The 23,608-nt window shown below is 34.8% G+C and overlaps 2 protein-coding genes across 3 annotated transcripts; both read left to right on the top strand.

Moving 5' to 3' along the window:
* Positions 1-13,945: 13,945 nt before the first annotated feature.
* LOC124820066 (uncharacterized) lies at positions 13,946-17,909 on the top strand. 2 transcript variants are annotated; one of them, XM_088092339.1, is made up of 4 exons: positions 13,946-14,842; positions 16,338-16,905; positions 17,014-17,301; positions 17,461-17,909. In XM_088092339.1, the coding sequence occupies exons 1-3, from the start codon at positions 14,106-14,108 to the stop codon at positions 17,125-17,127; spliced, it is 1,419 nt and encodes a 472-aa protein (XP_087948465.1). In that variant the 5' UTR covers positions 13,946-14,105; the 3' UTR covers positions 17,128-17,301; positions 17,461-17,909. The 2 variants fall into 2 exon arrangements, with proteins under 2 accessions (XP_087948465.1, XP_087948464.1); XM_088092338.1 differs by having other exon boundaries at positions 13,946-14,933; positions 16,378-16,905.
* A 255-nt stretch (positions 17,910-18,164) lies between these two features.
* LOC124841484 (uncharacterized) lies at positions 18,165-20,694 on the top strand. The gene is made up of 3 exons (XM_088093149.1): positions 18,165-19,563; positions 19,700-20,230; positions 20,385-20,694. Exons 1-3 carry the CDS (start codon positions 18,781-18,783, stop codon positions 20,493-20,495), a joined length of 1,425 nt encoding a protein of 474 aa, XP_087949275.1. The 5' UTR covers positions 18,165-18,780; the 3' UTR covers positions 20,496-20,694.
* The last annotated feature ends 2,914 nt before the right edge of the window (positions 20,695-23,608 follow it).

Raw genomic sequence — 23,608 nt, 5'->3', positions numbered from 1 at the left:
CACAACAATCTTAATTGAGGAACAGATTTGGAAATTATAATAATAAATTCCAAAAATAATAATAAGAATTTTTAATTGGGCTGTAGGCCCAGAGTCTGGCACGGAGGACTGTGATTGGTTCAGTTTGAACCTACTTGAACTGCAAACCCAGAGTGTCTAGTTGAGCTTGGGTGCAGGTTTGGGTCTGGAGAACCCATAATCTATCATTTTAATTAATGAAAATAAATTGTAAAGGGAGAGAAAAAAAAAGAGATTAATTTATTATAATTATAATAATAATTATGAGAAGAAAAAATATTATTAATTATTTAGTAATTGATTGACAATCAAACTAATTTAAAGAGAAATTAATTTGATTCAAAAAGAAAATTACTGAGTTTTTAAATTAAATGGGAATTTGATTTTAATGATGGGTTATAGTAATAAATGATCTATTATTTTGGAATGATATTTATTTATTGTTTGAGTAGAACCCATTGAGCATATAGTATTTTTGAATTTTGAATGAGACTTTAGATAACGATGAATGATGATTGAATAGTGTCAGATTGAGAATGAAATTGTTGCTAGAAATAAATTATTTCTAGGATCGAACTTTGAAATGAAAGACATGGGTGAAGCCAATATGATTTTAGGTATTAGAATCATAAGAAAGGGAGATAGTATATTACTATCCCAAGAACAATATATTGAGAAACTTCTTAAGAAGTTTAGGTTTTATGATCTCACCAGTGAGTACCCCTTATGATGTTAATTCTAAATTAATGAAAAATAGAGGAGAATTATTATCTCAGCCTCAGTATGCCCAGATAATTGGGAGCTTACTGCACTTGATGAACTTTTGTTATGTAGTAGGTAGACTGAGTAGGTACACTCAATGTCCAAATCAAGAACATTAGGCTGCACTTTCTAGGCTTATGAGATACTTGAGAGGTTCGATAGATTATGCCATTGAATATAGTGGATTTTTCGTTGTCCTAGAAGGGTACAATGATGCTAACTGGATCTCTGATTCAGATGAGACAAAATCCACTAGTGATTATGTATTCACACTTGGGGGTGGTGCGATTACATGAAGATCAGCCAGACAAACTATTATTGCAAATCAATAATGTGGAATCTGAGTTTGTCACTCTTGAGATGGTTGGTAGTGAGGCTAAGTGGTTGAAAAACTTCTTAGCAAACATTCCACTAGGAATGAAACCAACCCCATCAGTATCAATACACTGTGATTGCCAATCGGCAATAGCTATAGCTAAAAACAAGAATTACAATGGAAAGAATAGACATATCCAATTGAGACACAATTTGGTGAAGCAGTTGCTAAAGAATGAAACTATTTCCATTGACTATGTGAAGTCAGAACGAAATCTAGCAGATCTTGTGACAAAACCCTTGGGAAGAAATATGATCTTAGAAACATCGAGGGGAATGAGACTTAAGCCACTGGCAAACAAACAAGTGATGGTAACCCAACCTTTGTGATTGGAGATCCCATGAATAAGGTTCATATGGGTAAAAACAAGTCACTTGTTAGTTCTGATAGCACTAAATTGATTTTAATCAATTTTGTCCCTTCCTATGGTGTGTATGTGAAAGTGCTAGAGACTACATTATGAGAGGTTAAACTTTGTCGTTAAAATTCTATGTGGTGAAAGAATTTTAGCTTACACAAAGTTTTTAATGATTTTTCATATCCCTTACGGGTGGTGTATGATTTGCAGCATACACTTGATGAAATCACCTATATGAGTGTCGAGTGGGGCCGCTTGCATGAGATCTTGGCATGATCTCTAGAGCACTCATGAATACCGGGCACGCGCATGGCCTAGTAAGCGCATCACAACGATAACAACAAGGATTGTGGGGGTGTACTGTGATTGATAAACCTCTAACACACTCAAGTATCTTTGGTTCATATAGCTTGCTATACCAACTATATTGTGTGTTAAGTTTCTTGATCTAGGACTGGTTCATATAGCTTGGTATACCAGCTTTGATGCATTACATCTTATAAAACCCAGGATTTTCTCTTTCTTTCTTTCAAATCATTGTTTCTTATCTTTTGCAATATGGGGGGGATTGTTATTATTTATTAATATAATATTACAAAATATAATTTAACGTTGATACATTCCGCAAGTTTCGTGTGATGCGGTTGCCAACGTTAAATTTTTTAATGTGCAACGTTTAAATTGTTGCTGCATAGTCAAAGCCACTTCCGAAAGGCACGGGATTTTTCCCATTGGCGTTGGGCCTTAGGCCAATCTTTGTTGATTTCCCACTCTATAAATAGAGTGGCTTTCTTCATTCCAAATACGCATATTTGCACTCTCTTCTCTTTCTCTCATTCTCTAATCTTTTTGTCTTCTTTTCTTCTTAAAATATTCTGGGTTTATTTATTCTCTCTAAGAGATCCTGGCTAGTTTTGAGATCCTCAAAAATTCTGAGAAGTTCCTGTTGTATTATGGGAGGCTTGCGCAATACACCGCGGATAAGTCCTTAAGGACAGTGATCTACACGCCTCAGGAAGTATATTGTTCGTGATCTTTATTCTACTTTTGTCAGCTTTTACAACAATATATGCTCGAAAACTAAGTATCTTTCACCCAGTTTCATTATGAGGGAGGTGGTGAAAAGTGACTGGATCCAAAGAAATGCAAAGTTCATGGCAATGAAGATGAGTGTTTTTGTGATTTTGAAGACTGTATATAGAACAATAATACAAGTCTTAGTCTCTTACCATTCAACATGGTACGTGGCAGAACATACAACCGCTAAAAGGCAAATGACATTTCTGGTTGATTCATAACAAATTATGGAAAAGAACAAGAAAATCAAGTTCTCAATACAGAAACCCCACTTGAATCTACTAACAAGTAAGTATGCATATACAACGAAAAAACTCAAATACTAACAAGTTACATGTTGAATTGAAGTTTCATGTTTAGCCATGCAATTTATACCCTGTAGACGCAAGGAGGAAGGAACGATTTAAATGTCTACAGATATTATACTCGTTGGTCCGAGTTTAGACAAATCTAATAAAATATTTCACATTGAGTTTTTTTATAGGTCTTTTATTAAGAAAGATTCATAAGTGAGATAATATCCTAATGAGAGATGAAAAATGAATTCAATCCACCTAACACATAAGAGATTGATTTCATTTCTAAAAAAAAATCATAACACAATACGTTTACCAAACTTATAAAGTGTTGAAATTACTCTTATTTATCCAATCTAGACTTAGAATCATACTTACCATAATATTTTCAATTTTTGTATTCATAATATTGTACTCATTTGAATTAATAATCAAGACTAACCATTGATTCTAATATTACTACGATGAATCTTTGAAAAAGTAACTTATTATTAGAAATACAATACCCATGAAATGTGAATAGATCTCTCAATTTAACCTAGATCTCTCAATTTAACTCATGATTCACATGGATTGGAGTTAAAAAGTTCATAAAAAATAACACTACAAGAAAAAAGTGTATTACATACAGCAAAAATCCGTATATAAGTCCCAAAATCCGTATATAATACGTGTTTATATACGGATTATATACGGGCAAAAATCCGTATATAATACCGTCGTAGCTAGATTTATATACGGATAAATCCGTATATAACTTATATACGAAAATTATATACGAATATATCCGTATATAAGTTATATACGGATAAATTCGTATATAACTTATATACGAAAATTATATATGGATATATCCGTATATAATTTATATACGGAAATTATATACGGATATATCCCTATATAACTTATATACGGATAAATCCGTATATAACCTATATAGGAAAATTATATACGGATAAATCCGTATATAATGGTTTAAGAAGGGATAAATAAATACCCTGTATATAGCAGTTCCTCATACACCACCTAAGAAAGTTCACGGCTTATTGAGAAGCTTGGGATGCAGATTTTTGATATTATTAAGAAGTGGAGCTCACGGTTCTTGGAGGATACAACTCGCATGCAGCAGCTGCAAATTTTCGAGCACATCCAGCCAAGGGATCCAGCAGTTGAGAGGAGTCTTCAAAGCTGCAAGCTATGGAAGCTCAAGGTCCAGCTCCAACATCCAGCTAGCTTTGAAGAAGCTTCACCTACCCAGCAAAGAAGAGAGCACAGCATGTCCAGAGGAGCTCACGGCCCGCCAAGGTGCAGCAGCGGTAGGAGTAGAGGAGAGATTCCCGTGAGCAGTAAGTGTGAGGGTTGCACCATCCAGCAAGAAGTGAAGCAAGCGTATGAATGGAAAGTGGGTGGAAGAAACTCTCTGTTGTTCCAACAACAAGCTGGATGTGTCACGGCTGGAAGTAGTTGGAGTCACCTATCCAACAAAGAAAAAGGAAGAAACCGTGGCTGGAATCAAGGAAGAGTATACATGGGAATGTCTGAAGTTTTGGAAATAAAAAGGAAGAATGTAGCAGCAGAAGACACGGCTCATGATTGGCTAGCACAAAAGGACAAATCAATTGGAATTGAAGGAGGGGACCACATTCTTTGAGAAGTTACGGCCATACGGTTTTGTTTTATATAGCATGAAGATTGGAGAATGTTTCTTTGGTTTTGGAAGAATAAGCGTGAATGCTGAATGGAATTAGGGGACCACGTTCAAAGCACATTCTCATACTAAAGAAGCATTTAGCATAAAAAAGAGAGGGACCACTTCCAAAGTGCAGCCCACGGTTTTGTATACTAAGTCCCCATAAAAAATTCATTTTCAAATAGCAAACATTTAAGTTGAAAGCAAAGAAGGGGCCACCACATTTCAAGAAGCAAATCATGTCCATGCAAAGGAACACATGGCCCCCTTCTTCTTTGTCATTGAATAAATTTTTACAAAATGCTAAAGGAAAGGCAACCATCTCACGGCCACATGGAGGAGTGCCAAATGAAGTCTGCAGAATTTTCTCCCACTCCACACAAAGCACACAGACATTCTCAAAATAATGAGACACCATGTCCCCACCAGCACTCATTCAATTTGAAGAAGAGGCACATTTTATTGGGGCTGGACATTTTGGAAGAAACACTTCTCGGTCCAGCAGTGAAGGAAGGAGCACGTCTAACTCACATCCAAGGGAAGTGGCTCACGGTTTTTACAACACCAGCAGCAACACAAGGTGCTAGAAGCATAGACACTCACGGAAATCCAGCTATCTCTGCATCCAGCAACGCTCCATGGCAGCACCACCAACACCATCATCACACAGCCACCTTCACGGTACTAGCAAAGGAAAAGAAAAGGAGGTGTGTTTAGCTTTGGAAAGGCATGGCAACAGCTTACATCTTAGGGGCTGGACGCGTGAGGATGTCACAGCTGAATGGAGAAAGAGAATGATGGGAGTTTAAAAGCATCCAGTAGCGTGAAAAGGGGATGGACGTTAGAAGAGAATGGAGAAATGTCATGGTCTTGAGTAGCTGACGCAACCAGCAGCCCCTATGCAGTAAGCAGCGTTCACATAGCACACTGGATGCAAGAAGTGTGCTTGGCTTTGGAAAGGAAAACAGCAAAATAGCAGCTGCAATGTAATTGAAAGAAGAGAGGAGCTCATGGTTTTCACTTTGGCTTGATGCAGAATTTTTAACATGATTTTCCACTCAAAGCTCACGGTTTTGAGGCATGGTGCAGCAGCTAGTCCAGTTGAGAAAGGTGCTCCACGGTCTTGGTCTTGGAGAAGGATGTGCGTGAAGCAACAAAATGAAGAAGAGCTGGTATGTGGAAGTAGTGAACGGTGATGGCTTGGCAAATCTCACGGTCCAAGCAAAGAAGAAGAAGCAAACCGAGAGGAAGAATGATGTCTCGGCAAACAAGAGAAGCAAACCGAGAGGAAGAATGATGTCTCGACAATGAACAGTTGCAGCCACATCCAAGAGCATCACGTCCAGCTGATATTGAAAAGAAGCACAAGGAAAGAAGCATAGTTGTTGGCTGGATAAGTGAAGAAGAAGAGAACGGTGCATCAGCTTGGAATGGGAGCCATGAAAACCATTTCCGTGAAAGAAGAAGTGGGTGCAACGTAATTTCAGATCTAATAACGATCATAACCTCTCAAATGGATTACTTCTTATGCTACCACTTTCCTTTATAAACAGAGTTTCAGCCACTTGCATATGCATTTCTACGTACTATTCACATTACACTTTCTAAACCAAATATTAACTATCAAAATGCCCTTCTACAGGACCTTCCTCTCCCTCCACAACAACACACTTTCTAAACAGAATATTGTGTATGAAGTAAAAGGAAGTTTTGGCAACAGTTTCCGAGAGTAAATGAAACACTTTCACTTAATCTTAGTAAGAAGGGAAAATATTTTGGAAATGTTCTTCCACATGAGGCATCTTATGCACAGTTTCGGGGAATGATTCACATCACATGCTAGACTAATTGGTGATCACTCAGATTCCAGCATAACATATTCATTACTCCATTTATATGTATTAACCAAATTGAGTTGAGTATCATTAATGCCTTTAAAAACAGTTTATTTATTAATCACAGAGCTTACTGTGATAAAAATATCTCTAACATATCGTGCTACCCTCATACTTATATCATTTTCAATTCAGTAATAATTTGCTGACAAGACCAAAACTTACGAAAGGCACCATGTCTTGCAGTGTTCATGAAATTTTGAAAGGAAACAATAGTGTTGTCTTAGAGGTAGGCACTAGCTAGCTAGGAGAATGGAAGCTTTAAATTCACAGGTTAGCAAAAGAGAAAAGAAAATACAAAATTTTTGTTAGGAATTAATGCTCCTCACTGTTGGTGGGGTGTCACAGTTCACAAATACATATTCGACAGCATATAAAAATATATTATGCAGGAGAAGAAATCAAAGGGTAAGTTACAAGGAGTGCTAAATAATCTAGAGTTGGAAATAGACGGTCATCATGAGAAGACAATACCCATTTTCAATTATATCAATTAAACACAAACCCAAGTCTAATGAATTAATACCTACCAGGTGCAGAAGGCAATTGGAGCTCCACCTTATCTCTTCCAACGGGAACAAACCAACCTAGGGTTTCAAAATTTGGGATTTCCAACCTCCAAACAAACAAGAACAATAATGGGTCAATGTAACATTATAGATACTATGAAAATGAAGCAAATTTGGATTACTTACCAGATGAAGGTTTCAACTAACCACGGAGGTCGTCCTACAGTGTTTGCTGAAGGAGATTGTTTCCGCAGGCAACGACGCACAACCACATTTAGGGAAAACGCTTCCAAGCCCTTTAGTGTGTTCGATAGAAGAGCCTTTCACTGCGTTCGACAGAGGAGACTTCAAGTTAGGCTTCGAGAGAGGTTCAACGAGGGAGAAGGTTGCAGTAGCATAGAGAAGAACGCTCCATGAGGAAGAATAAGCCTCAACGAGGGAGAAGGTTGCAGTGAGTAAGGAAGATTAATGACGAGAAGGAGGCATAGGTAGTAGTGGAGAAGGACGAATAGCTAGGGCTCGAGAAGGGATAAAACTTGGCTCGAGGGAGGGAGGGAGAAAAGTGATACAAGAGTCAGGTTCTATATTATTTAGTTTTATTTTTTAATTATTAATTATCTCCATATCCGTATATAAAATCAGCGGGTAAATATTTTGTCAACTTACATACGGTCTTAATACGGATTTATCCCTGGAAAAGTTCCCGCTTCCACGCGCCAATTTTACCCACCGATATTATATACGGATAATCCGTATATAACATTTTACCCCATTATATACGGATTTTTTCGTATGTACGGCTATTCCACAAATCCGTATATAACATCCGTATATAACATTCCTATTATATACGGATGAAAATCCGTATATAATAATCTGTATATAATTGCCATTTTTCTTGTAGTTAACATGTTCAAAAAGTTCATATAACTAAAATACCAAAAAAAAGAAACTTTATGGATAGAGCCAACATACCTTCTTTTTAACATTAATCACAACAAAAATATTAATCATGAATGCAAAAATCATGCCACTTTACACCACAAGCATGACTTGTCTAAAATAAATGTCAAAGATCATTTACTAAGTTAGTGAAGTTTATATTTGTTCACGTCAAAATAGAATATTAACCGAAGATTCTAATGTTTTTTAAATAATTAAAAAAAAATACCCATTGAATAAAACCTATTTTATTTATTAATACTTTTCTAAGTTTTTTTAGTAAAACGTTGGTGTAGAGCAAATCGTTAGGATAAAATGGAATCTTATAAGTAAAAGTAAGTTAAAGAATAAATCAATGTAATTATTTCCTTTCAGTGATCAGAATATGTCATTTCATTGATTTTGGGTGGCATTGTTACTTTACCCATGTTTCTTACTTAGTTTGCAGTTGAAATACAAGTAAAACTATCATAGGCAAAAACCAGAAGAAAATAATGCCACCAAGTTTAGATTGTTTCAATGATGTAAACCACTCACCAAACCTTTCAAGTACATTTAAAAGTAAGAGGAAACAAGTCTTCCTCGTCTCTGATCTCATTCCAAAGAACTAAAACTAGGTTTACGAACGAAATAACAATGCTACATGCTACACGCCCTTAAACTTCAGAGAAGTAATAAACATTACTCGAACGAAAATCTGACCAACCCATTTGCAAATGGCGAAGAAACTCCAAAAAAAAAAAGAACAAATGACTTACACCTAGGATGACAGTCTCACCCTAACTCTTTTTCAATCTACATAGAGTTTTGGAGATTGAGACTTTAGAGAAGTCTCCTATTGAGTAGGCCACAAAAATAAAACTTAGTTTTAAATGAATCAAGTCAAGGAGTGAGGGGCTCATATACCAGTTTTAAATGAAATAACAGTTTTACACCTCCAAAACGTGTAATTTTAAAATTTTCATTTTTAATTTTCTAACATCTCATCTCATCCTACACTTCTAATTTTTTCAAAAATTTCATTTTTAATTTTAATAAATATTTTTTTATTTTCTTCTCTTTCTTATTAAAACTACTCTGCGTCACTTTAATAATAATTTAATTTAAAATTTAAATATTATTTAATATAATTTTATATTTTAATAATTATTTAAATATAATTTATATTATTATAATAGTTATATAAAAAATAATTAAAATAAAAATAATAACAATAAAACAAAATTATATGAAATAAAATATTTAATATATTTAAATACATTAAATTATATTAAAATATTAAATTAAATAATTATCAAAATTTAAATAAAAAACAAAATTTTAAAAACAATTATTTATCATATATCAAATAAAATTATATTAAATAAAATATTTAATATCTTTAAATTAAATAAAATTATATCAAAATATTAAATTAAATTAAATAAAATTATATTAAATAAAATTATATTAAATAAAATATTTAATATAATTTAATATTTAAATATTAAATGTCATTTTAAATATTATTTTTATTTTCATTATTATTACTTTTATTTTAGTTATTATTATTTTAATTTTTTAATAAAATTATTATAAAAATATAAATTATATTTTAATAACTATTAAAATATAAAAATATAATAATAATATGGGTTAAATATGTTTTTAGTCTTTCAACTATCAAGCGATTTTGTTTTTCGTTCGTCTTTCAAACTTTGTACGCTTTGATCCCTCTCCTTAAGGAAACTATAATTTTTCGTCCTCCAAAACTAACGCTGTTAGAATTAGGTTGAGTTGGCTAACGAATTGCCACGTCATTATTTTTTTTTCTGACACTAAGTCAATATGTCCCTCACCATACGACCGAACGGTATTGTTAATGACCAAACGGTTATGATGACTGAATGGTGATGGTGGTCGAACGGTATTGGTAATGGCCGAACGGTATTGGTAACGACCGAACAATATTACTAATGGTCGAACGATTATGACGACTGAATGGTGATGGTGACCGAACGGTGATGGTAACTGAATGGTGATGGTAACCGAACGATGAGGGACAGATTGACTCAATGTTAGAAAAAAAAATGACGTGGTACTTCACCGTTAGCCACCTCACTTGATTTTTAACGCCGTTTGTTTTGGAGGACCAAAAGTTATGGTTTCCTTAAGGAGAGGGGTCAAAGCGTACAAAGTTTGAAAGATGAACGAAAAACAAAATCGCTTGATAGTTGAGGAACTAAAAACATATTTAACCCTAATAATATTATTGTAACATCCCAAAAATATAGCATAAAACTGTATACAAGTGTCATCAGTTTATAATATGGTAAAACAGTTACTGGAAAATAAAGTTAACCTTATAGTTATTACAAAATAACCATAAAGTTTAAAACTTTACAGAAGTCCTACACTATTCCAAACTAAGTGCATAAATCTGAACGCTTCATACAAAACTATTCACAAGACCGAGCGGTCTGGTACTAAGCCGAGGGGTCCTCTCCTTCCAAGGACTGCTCCACCGAGAGCTCCTCTCCAACTGCTCACACCCATATGGTGATCATTGCAAAAGAAGAACCGAACAAGAAACATGGACAAAATAGAAAATAAGGGTAAACTAACGTAATTTAATTGTATACACATACGTACATTTCACACAAGTCCAAACAATGCAATACCAAACACTACAACATACCAAAACATAATACAAGCAAGCATATACAAACCGAACACTATACTCATGCATAGACCGAACACCATAATTCATGTATAGACCGAACACCTGACTTGACCATCCAGATTGTATGAATGTGTAGCTACAGGCGTTTTTGCACTTGTAGTGGTGAAAAAACAAGACCCCATCAAGCTACCCCACAAGGTTAGTCCAGTGAAGATTACCTCGATACCCTGAGGTTAAAGGACCTCCTACCATTCTCACACATAAGTTACTCCTCTCTACTTGAGAATGAGTAATCACAGAATATCAAGATAAACACCAACTTTGCACGATACCCACATTCATACTTTACAATTCCAATACCATCCACGAGACATTCCTCCTTGGAATTCTCTTCCACATTACTTGTAAACATAAATCCTCATCAATTATCATAGCATAATTTTACCCAAAACCCAATATTCTTCCAACTTCTACTCCTCCAAAAATGATTTCTACACCACTTCAAACCTATCTAAGGGTCCTAAATATCTCTAACCTTCCTTCACCAAATTTCACCCAAAACACACCCAGAAATCTACATAAACTCAACTTGAGGACCCAAACTCATATTATACAACTTTTATACATTTTTCACCATCTTAATGATTCTAACAAGTCACAATACACTTGTTCAAACTCACCTCACTGCCAAAAACCACTCCTGACCTCTAACTCTCATTTTCACCCTCTCACTTCCTCAAATTGATATTGGCCGAACACTTTTTCTGCATAATACTCCCCACATCCAGTTCACAAAGTTTAGTTCTCACATTCAATCAACAACAGAAATTCAACATGCATTTCAATCAATCATACCATTCATTACAAACATATAAATATACAAGTTAAATTATTTAGCTTCCCTTACTTCTTAACTGGACCGAAAGCTCACAGTTGCAGAAACTCGCTCACCACCAAAAATTCTAGAAACCTATGGTTCACTGATTAATAGAAATAGACCAACCAAAAGACCAAAAATGTGATCAAAATTTAAGAGAAGAAGATGACAAAACACATGCAACTAGAAACTTGGCTTGCATGTGCCAGAAAACATAATTTCTAAGAAGAGGATGAACTTACCAGCTTAAAACAACAACTTGATCGGTTCAAAAGAAAGCTCTTGACACCAAGAAAGCTCAGGCATGGCCTGATTGATAATCAGATGAAGAGATCGTGAGAATTTCTAGAGAGAATTTGTAGGGAGAAGGAGGAAAAAATGAAATTTAGAAACTTGGAGAGAAGAAGTGCATGAGAGTGACACGAAATTTTGAAAAGTTCCTTTATATACTACCGTCAAAAACCGATTGGTCCAATCAACTGCATACACTTATCTTCCACTTTCTCTGAATTTCTGAATCTTACAATTATAATTTTAAATTAAATTAAATATTTATTAAATTTTAAATAAAAAAAAACTGTAAGGCTATTTTACGAATTTTAATATATGATAAACAAGTTTTTGAAAATTTGGTTTTTATTTAAAATGGGTTAAATATGTTTTTAGTCCCTAAACTATTGGCCGTTTCTGGTTTTCGTCCCTCTTTCAAAGTAAGGTACAATTTAGTCCTCATTCTTTTCGAAACTTTGGTTTTAGTCCTCGAAAACTAACACCGTTAAAAATATGCTGATGTGGCTAACGGAAAACTCACAGAATTTTTTTTTTGTCAGAGTTTATCAGTTTTTCTCCAGTGTCATCTCTCTCTCTTCAACTTCTCTTTCTCTCTCATTCCTCCAAACCCATTCCAATTCTCACTCTCATGGGTTGTTACCTCTCTTGCAAATGACCAATCCACAATCGCAACCTGTGACCCTCACTTTGAAAAGGTAATTTAATTTGTACATGGTGAATTGTTGATTTTACTGATGTATTGCATAGTATAGTTGAGTGCGAACCTTGGGACAATGGGTGGGGTTGTTTTCTTTCTGTTTCAAATTCTGGAAACAACCTCTCTGCTGGGTAGAGTAAAACCTCACTACTCCTCAAACCTGACAGGGTGGGAATCTCATGCGTTGGACTTTCATTTTCGTATTTTTTTTAATATATTCATTTCTAATGTAGATATTTTGCCCAGTTTTATCATTTAAGCATGTTACCTTGTTGAGATGGCTTTAATGTCTGTGTAATTAGTTACTGAATCATTGTTACAAAATAAAAAAGGATGTCCTCTCGGGAACAAAATCACCTTCACTAAAACCAAAGGATGTCCGGCCAACACCGTCACAACCTGCACCACAACCACAATGGTAGTCCTCGGTTTCTGTCTTTACAGCATCTAATGAGACAATAAAGGATGCTGCAGATACTGCAGCCTACAGAATTGGCGATGCTGAAAGTAAGTCATATCTGGCTTCGGAAGCAGTAAAGGAGGCAGAGAAAATATCATTGCAGATACTCTAATCTCTTTCTTTCGGATATTCTCAGCGCCAGAAGCGACGAGGGAGATTTCGGCGTAGTTCAAGTGGCGGATTGGTTTGGCAGCGAGGGGTTTGTGCTTCTTAAAGTGAGGGTCGCAGGTTGCGATTGTGGATTGGTCATTTGCAAGAGAGGTAACAACCCATGAGAGTGAGAATTGGAATGGGTTTGGAGGAATGAGAGAGAAAGAGAAGTTGAAGAGAGAGATGACACTGGAGAAAAGCTGATAAACTCTGACAAAAAAAAAATTCTGTCAGTCTTCCGTTAGCCACGTCAGCATATTTTTAACGGTGTTAGTTTTCGAGGACTAAAACCAAAGTTTCGAAAAGAATGAGGACCAAATTGTACCTTACTTTGAAAGAGGGACGAAAACCAGAAACGACCAATAGTTTAAGGACTAAAAACATATTTAACCCATTTAAAATTTAAAAATTATTTAATTTATTTTAATATAATTTAATGTATTTGAATATATTAAATCAAATTTCTTATTATTGTTATTATATTATTATTTTTATTTTTATTATTATTATTTTATTTTTTGTTTTTAATATAATTAATATAAATCATATTTTAATAATTATTAAAATATAAAATTATATTAAATAATATTTAAATTTTAAATTAAATTAAATTATTATTAAAGTTGTGTAGAGTGCTTTTAATAAGAAAGAAAAAAAAATGAAGAAATATTTATTATATTTAAAAATAATTTTTTTTATTAAAATTAATATAAAATTTTTGAAAAAGATTAGAGGTATTAAAAATGGAATTTTTAAAAGTGAAGAATGTTGAAAGTGTAGGGTGAAACACCCCAGTTTAGAATAATCAAGCCCATGTAAAGTATTTGGGTTTAGCCCAACAGGGCCACTAAAAAGTGAAAAAAGAAAATCCATTTCCCAGAGTAGAAACAAAGAAGCGTAGACGTAGAAGTAGAAGCGTGACGGAAACTTGCTGCTACCGATTCCCTTCTTCCGTCATCACAGGTTTGGAAAAGTAACCGTCACTTGGCGGTTTATTTTGTCCCTCTTTTTCCCACTGCCACCACCGTTAATTAAAGTAAAAGCGATGTTCAAACGAAGAAAAAAGGATCAGAGTTTTAGTAGTGATAGCAGTGCCTCAGATACAGCCATGCCTCCTTTTCCTCACGTCAGAACAACTCCAACACCTTCATTCAAATCCTTCCTCTTGATGCTCTCCATTCTCCTCAACCTCTACCTCCTCTTTCTCACGTGGGCCCCATCATCCGCGCCACTTACTTCACCCACTCGCATCACCACCCTCTCCCCGACCACGCGCCGCCACCTCCTTTTCTCCGTCGCCTCCTCCTCCCTCTCATGGCATCGCCGCCTCCCCTACCTCCGCCTCTGGTACTCCCCCAACTCCACCCGCGCCCTCGCTTTCCTCGACAAACCACCGCCACTTCCTCTGAACTCCTCCTCCTCCTCCTTTTCCCCGCCGGTCGTGATCTCCGCTGATACCTCCGCGTTCCCCTATACTTTCCGCGGGGGGCTGAGGTCTGCGATTCGAGTGGCGCGAGCTGTGAAGGAGGCCGTGGATCGTAATGAGTCAGACGTGCGGTGGTTCGTGTTTGGCGACGACGATACGGTGTTCTTCGTCGACAACGTGGTTCGGGCGCTAGCGCGGTACGACCACCGCCGGTGGTTCTACGTCGGGAGCAACTCCGAGAGCTACGAGCAGAACGTGAAGTACTCGTTCCAGATGGCGTTCGGCGGTGGCGGCTTCGCGATCAGCAGTTCCCTCGCCAGGGTTTTGGCGAGGGTTTTGGACTCTTGTTTGAGGAGGTACGCACACTTGTATGGCAGCGATTCTAGGATTTATTCCTGCGTTGCTGAGCTCGGTGTTGGCTTGACTCATGAACCTGGCTTTCATCAGGTCCTTTGATATTATTATTATTATTATTATTACTACGTTCTATTTGGTTATTGTTTCTCTGTTACGTTTGTTTTTTGCTTTTATCTATGCGCATGTGTTGGATTCGCTGGCTGTGTTATTTTCTCTTTTTTTTTGGCTGTTTCAATTTTTGTATGGGGACAGTGAACTCAACTCTGTTGGGTTTTTTTTATCACGGGGAGATTCGGCACGCTATAAGAATTTCATTTAAGAAAATTTGAAGGCGATGGGTGTGTGTAGAGTCTTTTCTTATATATTTTATATACTGCTCTTCAAAATCATTCCTATTCATTCCTACTTAAGAATCATTGTGACACTTACAAGTGGGACCAAAATGACACGCGGAATCATAACAAACACTTTGTAGGTGACTCTATGCATGTGATGCTGTGTATTGACCTTCGCATATGGATTGATTAGATATTAGAGTTGGAGTAATTGATAGAATTTAGTTGTTATGGCTTGTGTTACTCTCTGATTGAATTGTCCCTCCAATGTGTCTATCCAAGGTTCGGAATCTCAAAGGGAGAGACCTTCATTTAATTCTGATACTGTCTTTGATATGCCGTGTAACAAAAAGGGGGAAATGTGAAAAACGGGGTTGGTTCTCAGCGTCTCCTACAATGTGGTCAATGAAGTTGAAATCCTTTCTATAGTGAGTTATCTATATTTAAGTTTCTGACAGTGTTTCAAATAAGATTGTCTCTGAAAGAGAATACGTGAGAAACCAAAAAAGGGGAAAGCGCAGTGAGATGTGTAACCTTTATTTGTTCTTTAGTATCTTATGGGCTGTGATTTTTTGTTTTTTGGCTTGGTGTTAATGCACTGAAGAGTTGGATGTCCCATGGATTACTCGCTTACTTCCTTTATGGGTGTTGGAGGCTTGTTTACAAGGACAAAACTCAGATGACAAACTATACGCTATAGATAGTGCTGTTGGTTCGGTTTTTCTTATTAAAATAAATTTTTGTTATTGGTGACTAAAGTTATCTATAACTGTCGAGATAAAATGACAACTTTTATGGGAGAACATTATTGTGTCAAGGTGTCTGTAGATACCAGCAATTACGAACATGAAAATGATAATGTGCATTAGTTTCTATTTTCCTGGCTTCATTCAATGGTTGTGTGCATCGCTTACATCTATTTAGTTGCTGAAGTTTTAAACGTACATTGGTCTCACGGCATGATAAATCTAATAATTTGGTTTAAGATTTTATCTTGTTAAATTCTTTGGCATTTCAAACAAACATCATAGGGATAGCATGAGTATGTTGTCTAGGTTTTAAGTTTGATACTTTTGCTTGAATGCGCTTAGGCTTCTTTAATTCTATAGTTGAGCATTCTTTTATCTTCTGATTAAACCTAAAAGAAGTATAATGATAGGCTCTTTCGGAATCATCATTTATCCATTTTGTTACGCCAGTTGGACATGCGGGGGAATTTGTTCGGGATGCTAGCTGCACATCCATTATCTCCGTTATTGTCCCTTCATCACTTGGAAGCAATGGAGCCCATATTTCCCGACATGGACAGAGTACAGGCTTTGGAACATCTTGTTGCCGCTGCAAATGTAGATCCTGCCAGGATCCTGCAGCAAACTGTCTGCTATGATCAGTCAAATTCTTTGACTTTCTCTGTTTCTTGGGGTTTTGCTATCCAAGTTTATCAAGGAAATGAACTTGTACCTGACCTCCTTTCGGTGCAGAGAACTTTTGTTCCATGGAGGAGGGGTAGTAAAGTCAATGCCAATTTCATGTTTAACACCAGAGACTATCTCAGAGATCCTTGTAAAAGGCCTTCAGTATTTTTCTTGAAAAGTGCGACATCTCATAAAAGGGGCATTTGGAGCAGTTACAGTAGGCATGATGTTGGGAACTGCTTTGAATCCAATGTTAGACAGCTCGAGCAGATCATAGTTTTTTCACGGAAGCTGGAGCTTAACAATGACCAGGTTTTTTTAAGTAAATCTTAGTAATGGTTATTTCAAAAATTTGATTTCTGTCTGTATTCTTATATTCTAGTTATTAAACTTTATATTGTTTATTGGGTCTTAACACAGATGAATGCTCCCCGTCGTCAGTGCTGTAGCGTCTTACCACCATCTACTAATGATACAACCAATCTTCACATTAGACAGTGTGAAATCGATGAACTGATCTCCATGCAATCATAGCATTCTTTTCCGGAGTGACCTCCTTTCAAAGCTTTGGAAATTTCATGAGCATGAATGTTCGTGTTGTAGGTGATATAAGGCGGATGCGGCTTCCTTTTGGTTGATCTTATACATTGTTTTGAGAGAGGATATGCGGAACTTGATTCTTTTCTATTTCTGAAAGTTGAAGAGAAGGTAAACGCAAATATTCTTTAGGGCTTAGTTTCAGTAGTTATTGAACAATGGGTGCCTCCACCGGGCAGCTAGTACTATGCTACAAACTTTATATTTCTGAAAAACATTCTAATTATACCCTGCCTTTCCTGATTTCTATTTCCCCCATCCTCTTTGCAGGAGAGAACGATCCCTGTCCTCATTCTTGAAGAAAAATTGTCAAAGCTCAAAGAGGTCTCACTGGTGTGATCAAACCCCTCACAGGCTTTTGGTTTACTGGAGAAGTTATCAAACCCCAGCACCAGTACACGTTTTATCCACTTCTGATATCCAAAATTGCAGGTAGTTTCTCCTGGTATTTGGAGTGTGATAACCTCAGTGAAGGGTCCAATTTTAATTTGGAACGTGATCACCACAAGGACCACGTCTGAAAGTTTTGTAAATTAAATTCTACCTAATTATTTGCCGGCTGCACTGCGCATAAACGTTACAGTCTGTTAGAAGTACGTTTAGAAATATTTTAACTCAAATGATGATTTTTTTCATGCATACAAGATATGAATACTTTATTTTGCTTTTGTGCCTAAAGATGTATCTCAATTATAAAGTTTTATTTCATTTCCGAGTTACGTTGACTTCCAAAGTTCCACGCGGTCCCATCCATTCCCGGTATCTCGCAAAAACTTCCAAACTGTCCTTTTTTTTCGTGTGATATAAATAGAAATATCAAAACCTCGCTGATTATTTTTTTATTTATCGTTTATTCCAGGAGGTATATAATATAATCTACAATTAATACTATTTATGCATTATACTGCATGAATGCTCTAAAACGAAAACGGATGTACGACCGTTAAGAGATTTTGTGAGTTGTGAGTTGTAATACAGCCTTCAATGTGAAGGAGCAAAACGGAAAAGTAAAAGTGAAAAACGCACAATCAGGTAGAAAGGCAAAACGTTCGCGTAAAAGCTTAAAACAACGCTGGAATCGTGCTTTGGTGCCTAAATTGCACAACTAACGTGAACCATAGCGTTGTCTCATGCCCCCTAATTATTTTTCATGTGAGGGATGAAAGTTGGCATAACAAAGACCTTGACGTGGAAGAATAAGAGCTTAGGTGGCCTAACTCTTCAAATCCGCCAACACCTTTTTCCATCTTCTGCTTCATAGTCAATGCAGATCAATTCAACCACTTGATTCCAATAACCATCAACACCAGCCAACCGAGCGAATCTAATTGGAAGGAACACTCTGAGTTTTCTCTAACGTACCTACCCAAGTTTATACATGGAACATTAACTGTCTTAAAATCGTCAAAACAATCAGCATTCTTACGCCGTGGATCGCGGTGGATTTTCGCCACACATTACATACATACATACATCTGAACACGTCTCAAACCCTTCTAACAAACAACAGACGAACCTGTTTCTGTATTAAACCGACAATAACCCGACCCTCTTCATCTCCAGAAAAGAACTAGATCCATTGTCGTCAAGATGCAGCTTTTTCACAAACCCACCAAGGCTCAAACTCTGGTTAATTTCATCTTAGTCTCTTCTTCATTCTGCGCCCTTTATCTCGTCGTGTCAGTGCTACTATTGGGGACATCAAAGGTAGTACACGTTAACAAGACATCACAGGATGTGTCCAGGCCTACCACTCTTGATCACCTTGTCTTTGGAATTGCTTCAAGCAAGAGTTCATGGGGCAAAAGGAAGGAATACGTGAAGCTTTGGTGGAACAACATCAACAGCGCCACCAACAAACCAATGAAGGGGTGCGTGTTCCTGGACAGCCTCCCAGATGAAGAACATGTCAGCAACGATACTTCTCTTCCTCCTCTTTGTGTATCTGAAGACACTTCAAGGTTTCGTTTCACTCACAAGGGTGGACTTCGCTCCGCAATACGCGTTGCACGTGTTGTTACCGAGACCGTGGCAATGAACAATGATTCAGACGTGAGATGGTTCGTTTTTGGAGATGATGACACGGTCTTCTTCCCGGAGAATGTGGTGAAGACTCTTTCCAAATATGATCACAAGCTCTGGTACTACATTGGTGCACACTCTGAGGTTTATGAGCAGAACCGGGTGTTTGGTTTTGGAATGGCTTTTGGTGGGGCAGGTTTTGCTATCAGCTCCTCTCTGGCAAAGGTTTTGGCCAAGGTTTTTGATTCATGTATAGAAAGGTACCCTCATCTCTATGGAAGTGATGGAAGGGTGTACTCTTGCTTGGCAGAACTTGGGGTAGGATTAACACATGAACCCGGTTTTCACCAGGTAACAAAAATTTGAACTTTTGGTCGGCCTTACATAGTGAATGATTATGATTTGATTTTAACTAGAATATACAAACAGTACAAAGGTTTGTAGATGAATTAATCTGTTAACTTTTGTGATTTTGAAACTGGATCAGGTAGATTTGAAAGGAAATACCTTTGGTTTATTGGCGGCACATCCTTTGACTCCTTTTCTGTCCCTGCATCATCCTGATTACACTGATCCAATCTTTCCAAACATGACAACCACACAAGCCCTGAAGCATTTATTTGAAGCTGTAAACGTTGATTCCCAGAGGGTGCTGCAACAAGCAATTTGCTATGACAGACGGTTTTCATGGACAGTTTCAGTTTCATGGGGCTATGCTGTTCAGGTTTTCCCAAACCATATGCTTTTGCCAGATGTTCTAAAGGTGCATGAGACATTCAAGCAGTGGAAGAAGGGAAGTATGTTGGCAAAAACATACACTTTCAACACAAGACAACTTCACAACGACCCTTGTAAAAGATCCACCGTTTTCTTTCTAGACACTGTCTCATCTTCCAAGGATGGCACCATAAGCAGTTACAAGAAATCTTTTCAGAATTGCTCAAACGATGCCGTGTCACCGAACAAACTGGAAGTGATCAAAGTCCTCTCACAAAAGTTAGACCTTGACATCAAACAGGTAACTAATATGTTAGATATCAGTCTTCACTGTTCACTAGTGCAAAAACAGTTTAAACCATAGACAGCTTTTTTAGGTTGCTTCAGGGATATTACTTTTAGGAACATGGCTTGACATGGCTAACAGTACTCACAAACTTTTCTGTTGTATTCAGTTGCTTGCTCCAAGAAGGCATTGCTGTGATGTGTTGCCATCTACTGCCAAGGACAAAATGGAAATCACAATCAGGGAATGCAAAGATCAGGAGTTGGTTTACAAGCACTGACAGAAGGGTTGCCTGTGACTAAATCTTGATTCTTTTATTCATAATATAATGTTAAAGTATCATGTAGTTGATGCTTGATACGAATGAAGATAGATGAGATTGCAAGAGTAGATTAATTAGAAGCTTTTGCCCAACATTTTGTATCTCCAGTGTAAAAAATACGATTGTGCCTGAAATTATCACCACTACAACGGTTGTAACTTGCAAACTTCTGTTGAATCCTTCATTTCTCTACTTTTTTTTTCCTTATCAGTCTTATACTCTGTTTTTGGAAAGAAAAAATAGGCTCACACACATAAATTTTTTATATTCATGTTATCTTTTTTATTTTTTACTTTCTTATTTTTTAAAAAAATACAAAATTTATTTCTTTATGATCATTTTACTTTTGTACTGAATGTATTAAGACATTGAAGTATCTTTCTTCAATGTCTAAAAATTATTCTTACAAAAATTATTCTTACAACTCAAACAAACAAATTTGGATTTTTCATTGAATTTTTGGTGTTATTTTTGACTTATCTGGAAAGTGTAACTGCACCTTATAATCTGTGACACTGCTGTGGCTATAGCTTATTTATTTAATTATTTGACAATTGAGAGTAGTTTTCCTTTTAACTACAAACTTTCAAAGAATGAAATTTTCCCAATGAAGTATTAAACAATAGAGATAAAAGTAGTGTGCATAATAGAGAGTGAACAATTTCTAGTATTCTTTATCTTACCTCTTTAGGCTCTCAACGATAAATGCAAATATAATAAATGAGATAGTGTTGTCATTTCTTTTGTAGAAATAAATTAGTGAGTTTTTTTTTATCTAAATAAACTAATTATATAATACTCTATTTTATCCCTTGCTTTAATTAATTAAATACTAGATGGAAAAGTAAGATTTTAATTACAAAAATATGATTATGTTATTTTGAGAATTGAAAACGATATATAAATAGAACAGGATATGCTTTAAGAAAATCAAATAATTAAAAAATATCAAAGAATATATTTTATGTCCATATATTTTGTGTGTCAATTGCTTTCTTAAAAAAAAGGATTCCTAACTTTTAAATCTTTGTCAATTATTAGATGAAAGCTGTTGTAAGATATGTAATTTACTTAGTAAAATTGCTCTTCTATTCGATTGGTATAGTTAAGAACACTTCTATTCTCATAAAAAAAGTAAGAATAACGACGTAAAATAGTCTTAAAAAGCAAATTTTTGTAGTCTTTCAAAAAAAAATAAAAAGTAAAGAATGGTAATATTAAATGAATGTAAAAAAGTAGGTGTATAAAGTATCATTTTTCTAAAAAAGTTTCAGTTTTGTTCATTGAATTTTGTAATCTAAAAATAAAAATTATTTTTTAGATTACACAATTAGAAAGTTAATAACTTTTGGAGTGTGTGATTTGTAATTTTTTATTATTATGCAATTTAAAAGAAAAAAGTAATTTTAAATTATATAATTCGAAAGTAAAAAATGAATTTCAAACAATTGAAGGAGATTAAAAAAAATAACTTCCAGAATTCATATTAAACTTTAGATTACAAAATTTATTTATTTTTCTTTCAAATTATACCAGAAGTCTTTCTTTAAGGAAAAAAATATTTTCAAATGGTATAATTTACAAGTCATTTTTTACATCTGAATTGCATAAGTTTTGGAAATCTTTTCTAAAAATGACTTTCGGATAAATCCAAAAGGGACAAAAGTAAAATTAAAGGGTGCAAGGAAATATTTATGAAGGTGCAACCCTTGAACTGCTTAAAGGGTCTAAGCAAATATTTCCTCAGTTGCTCCCTCCACAACCACTAAGCTTCCTATATCATGTATAATTTGTCTTTTTAATATATCAACATCACTTTCATCTTTAACGGATGTTATATCCATGAAGAAATTTTCACATATGTAAAAGTTTGCATCTTTTAATTTTTATTTTGTTAATTTAGTTTATTATTTTTATTTTATAGATTTTATTTTAATAATTTTTTCTATTTGTATATATAAAGAAACAAAAAATTTTAAATACTCTATAAATTAATTTAAAATATAATAAATTAATAAGCTAAAAACTAAAAAAAATCTTGAACGGATATGACAGTAACATATCCGTTTAACTAATCAAATAAAATATATTTAAATAATCAATTAAATAATAAATAATACGTAATTAAAGTAAAACAAAAATCAATTTCATTAAATTAATAATAATTATTTCATTAAATAAAATAAAATTAATTTATATATAATTACGTAATATATTATAAAATACAAAAAATTTAAAATACTCTATAAATTAATTTAAAATATAATATTTTAACAAACTAAAAACTAAAAAAAACTTGAAAGTAGCTACAGGCATATCCGTTTAACATAATTAATTAAAAAATAATATAATTTATTAAATTATTAATAAATATTTCATTAAATAAAATAAAATTAATTTATATATAATTACATACAAAAATTTTAAAAAATTAAATAATATCTATATATTAATTTAAAATACAAAAAATTAATAAACTGAAAACTAAAAAAAAATAAAAAAAAAATAAACTTTGAACGGATGTGGCATATTCATTAAAGAATTTTTTCTTCAACGGATGTCGACATCCGTTAAAGAAAAAAAAGTGGGGTGTAGGATTTTTTAAAGGTTTAATCCTTTCAAACATCCCTATTATCAAGTAGGTCCTCGTATTGTAAATGTTCTCGATTAGATCCCTTATTATGAAAAATTGAATCAATTTAGGCCTCGCCGTTAGTTCCATACTAACACCGTTAAAGGGGGTGACACGTGTCAGTTCGTGATTTTTTGAATTTTTGAATTATATTTTTATTATTTTTATTATTTATTTTTTAAAAGTAAAATTTAAAAATGCCACGTGTCAAAGTGATAGTGTGCCACGTGAAGTGTCATTGCATTAGTCTCAATTTGGTCCCTGTATTTTTATTGTGTCTCAATTTGATCCATGTATTTTTATTTTGTCTCAATTTAGTCTTAATTTTAAAAATTAAACAATTTTTCCCTCCTCAAATTCAAACAAAGTTTAAATTGTATATAAATCTTAACAAATATTTTTATGAAAATTGATATTTTTAATAAATATTTCTAACAAT

This window comes from Vigna umbellata, chromosome 6 (genome assembly GCF_029865625.1).
Source record: "Vigna umbellata cultivar VRB3 chromosome 6, Vumbellata_1.0, whole genome shotgun sequence".
Taxonomy (NCBI): Eukaryota; Viridiplantae; Streptophyta; class Magnoliopsida; order Fabales; family Fabaceae; genus Vigna; species Vigna umbellata.
The sequence above is the reverse complement of the archived record's forward strand: the minus strand, read 5'-3'. Positions and strand labels throughout refer to the sequence as shown.

What these genes read in the sequence shown, in the direction of transcription:
- LOC124820066 (XM_088092338.1), top strand. Translation starts at nt 14,106, where the DNA reads ATGTTCAAACGAAGAAAAAAGGATCAGAGTTTTAGTAGTGATAGCAGT. An exon ending in ATGAACCTGGCTTTCATCAG is followed by an intron (nt 14,934 to 16,377) that starts GTCCTTTGATAT and finishes TTGTTACGCCAG; the next exon opens with TTGGACATGCGGGGGAATTT. An exon ending in TGGAGCTTAACAATGACCAG is followed by an intron (nt 16,906 to 17,013) that starts GTTTTTTTAAGT and finishes GTCTTAACACAG; the next exon opens with ATGAATGCTCCCCGTCGTCA.
- LOC124841484 (XM_088093149.1), top strand. Translation starts at nt 18,781, where the DNA reads ATGCAGCTTTTTCACAAACCCACCAAGGCTCAAACTCTGGTTAATTTC. An exon ending in ATGAACCCGGTTTTCACCAG is followed by an intron (nt 19,564 to 19,699) that starts GTAACAAAAATT and finishes AAACTGGATCAG; the next exon opens with GTAGATTTGAAAGGAAATAC. An exon ending in TAGACCTTGACATCAAACAG is followed by an intron (nt 20,231 to 20,384) that starts GTAACTAATATG and finishes TGTTGTATTCAG; the next exon opens with TTGCTTGCTCCAAGAAGGCA.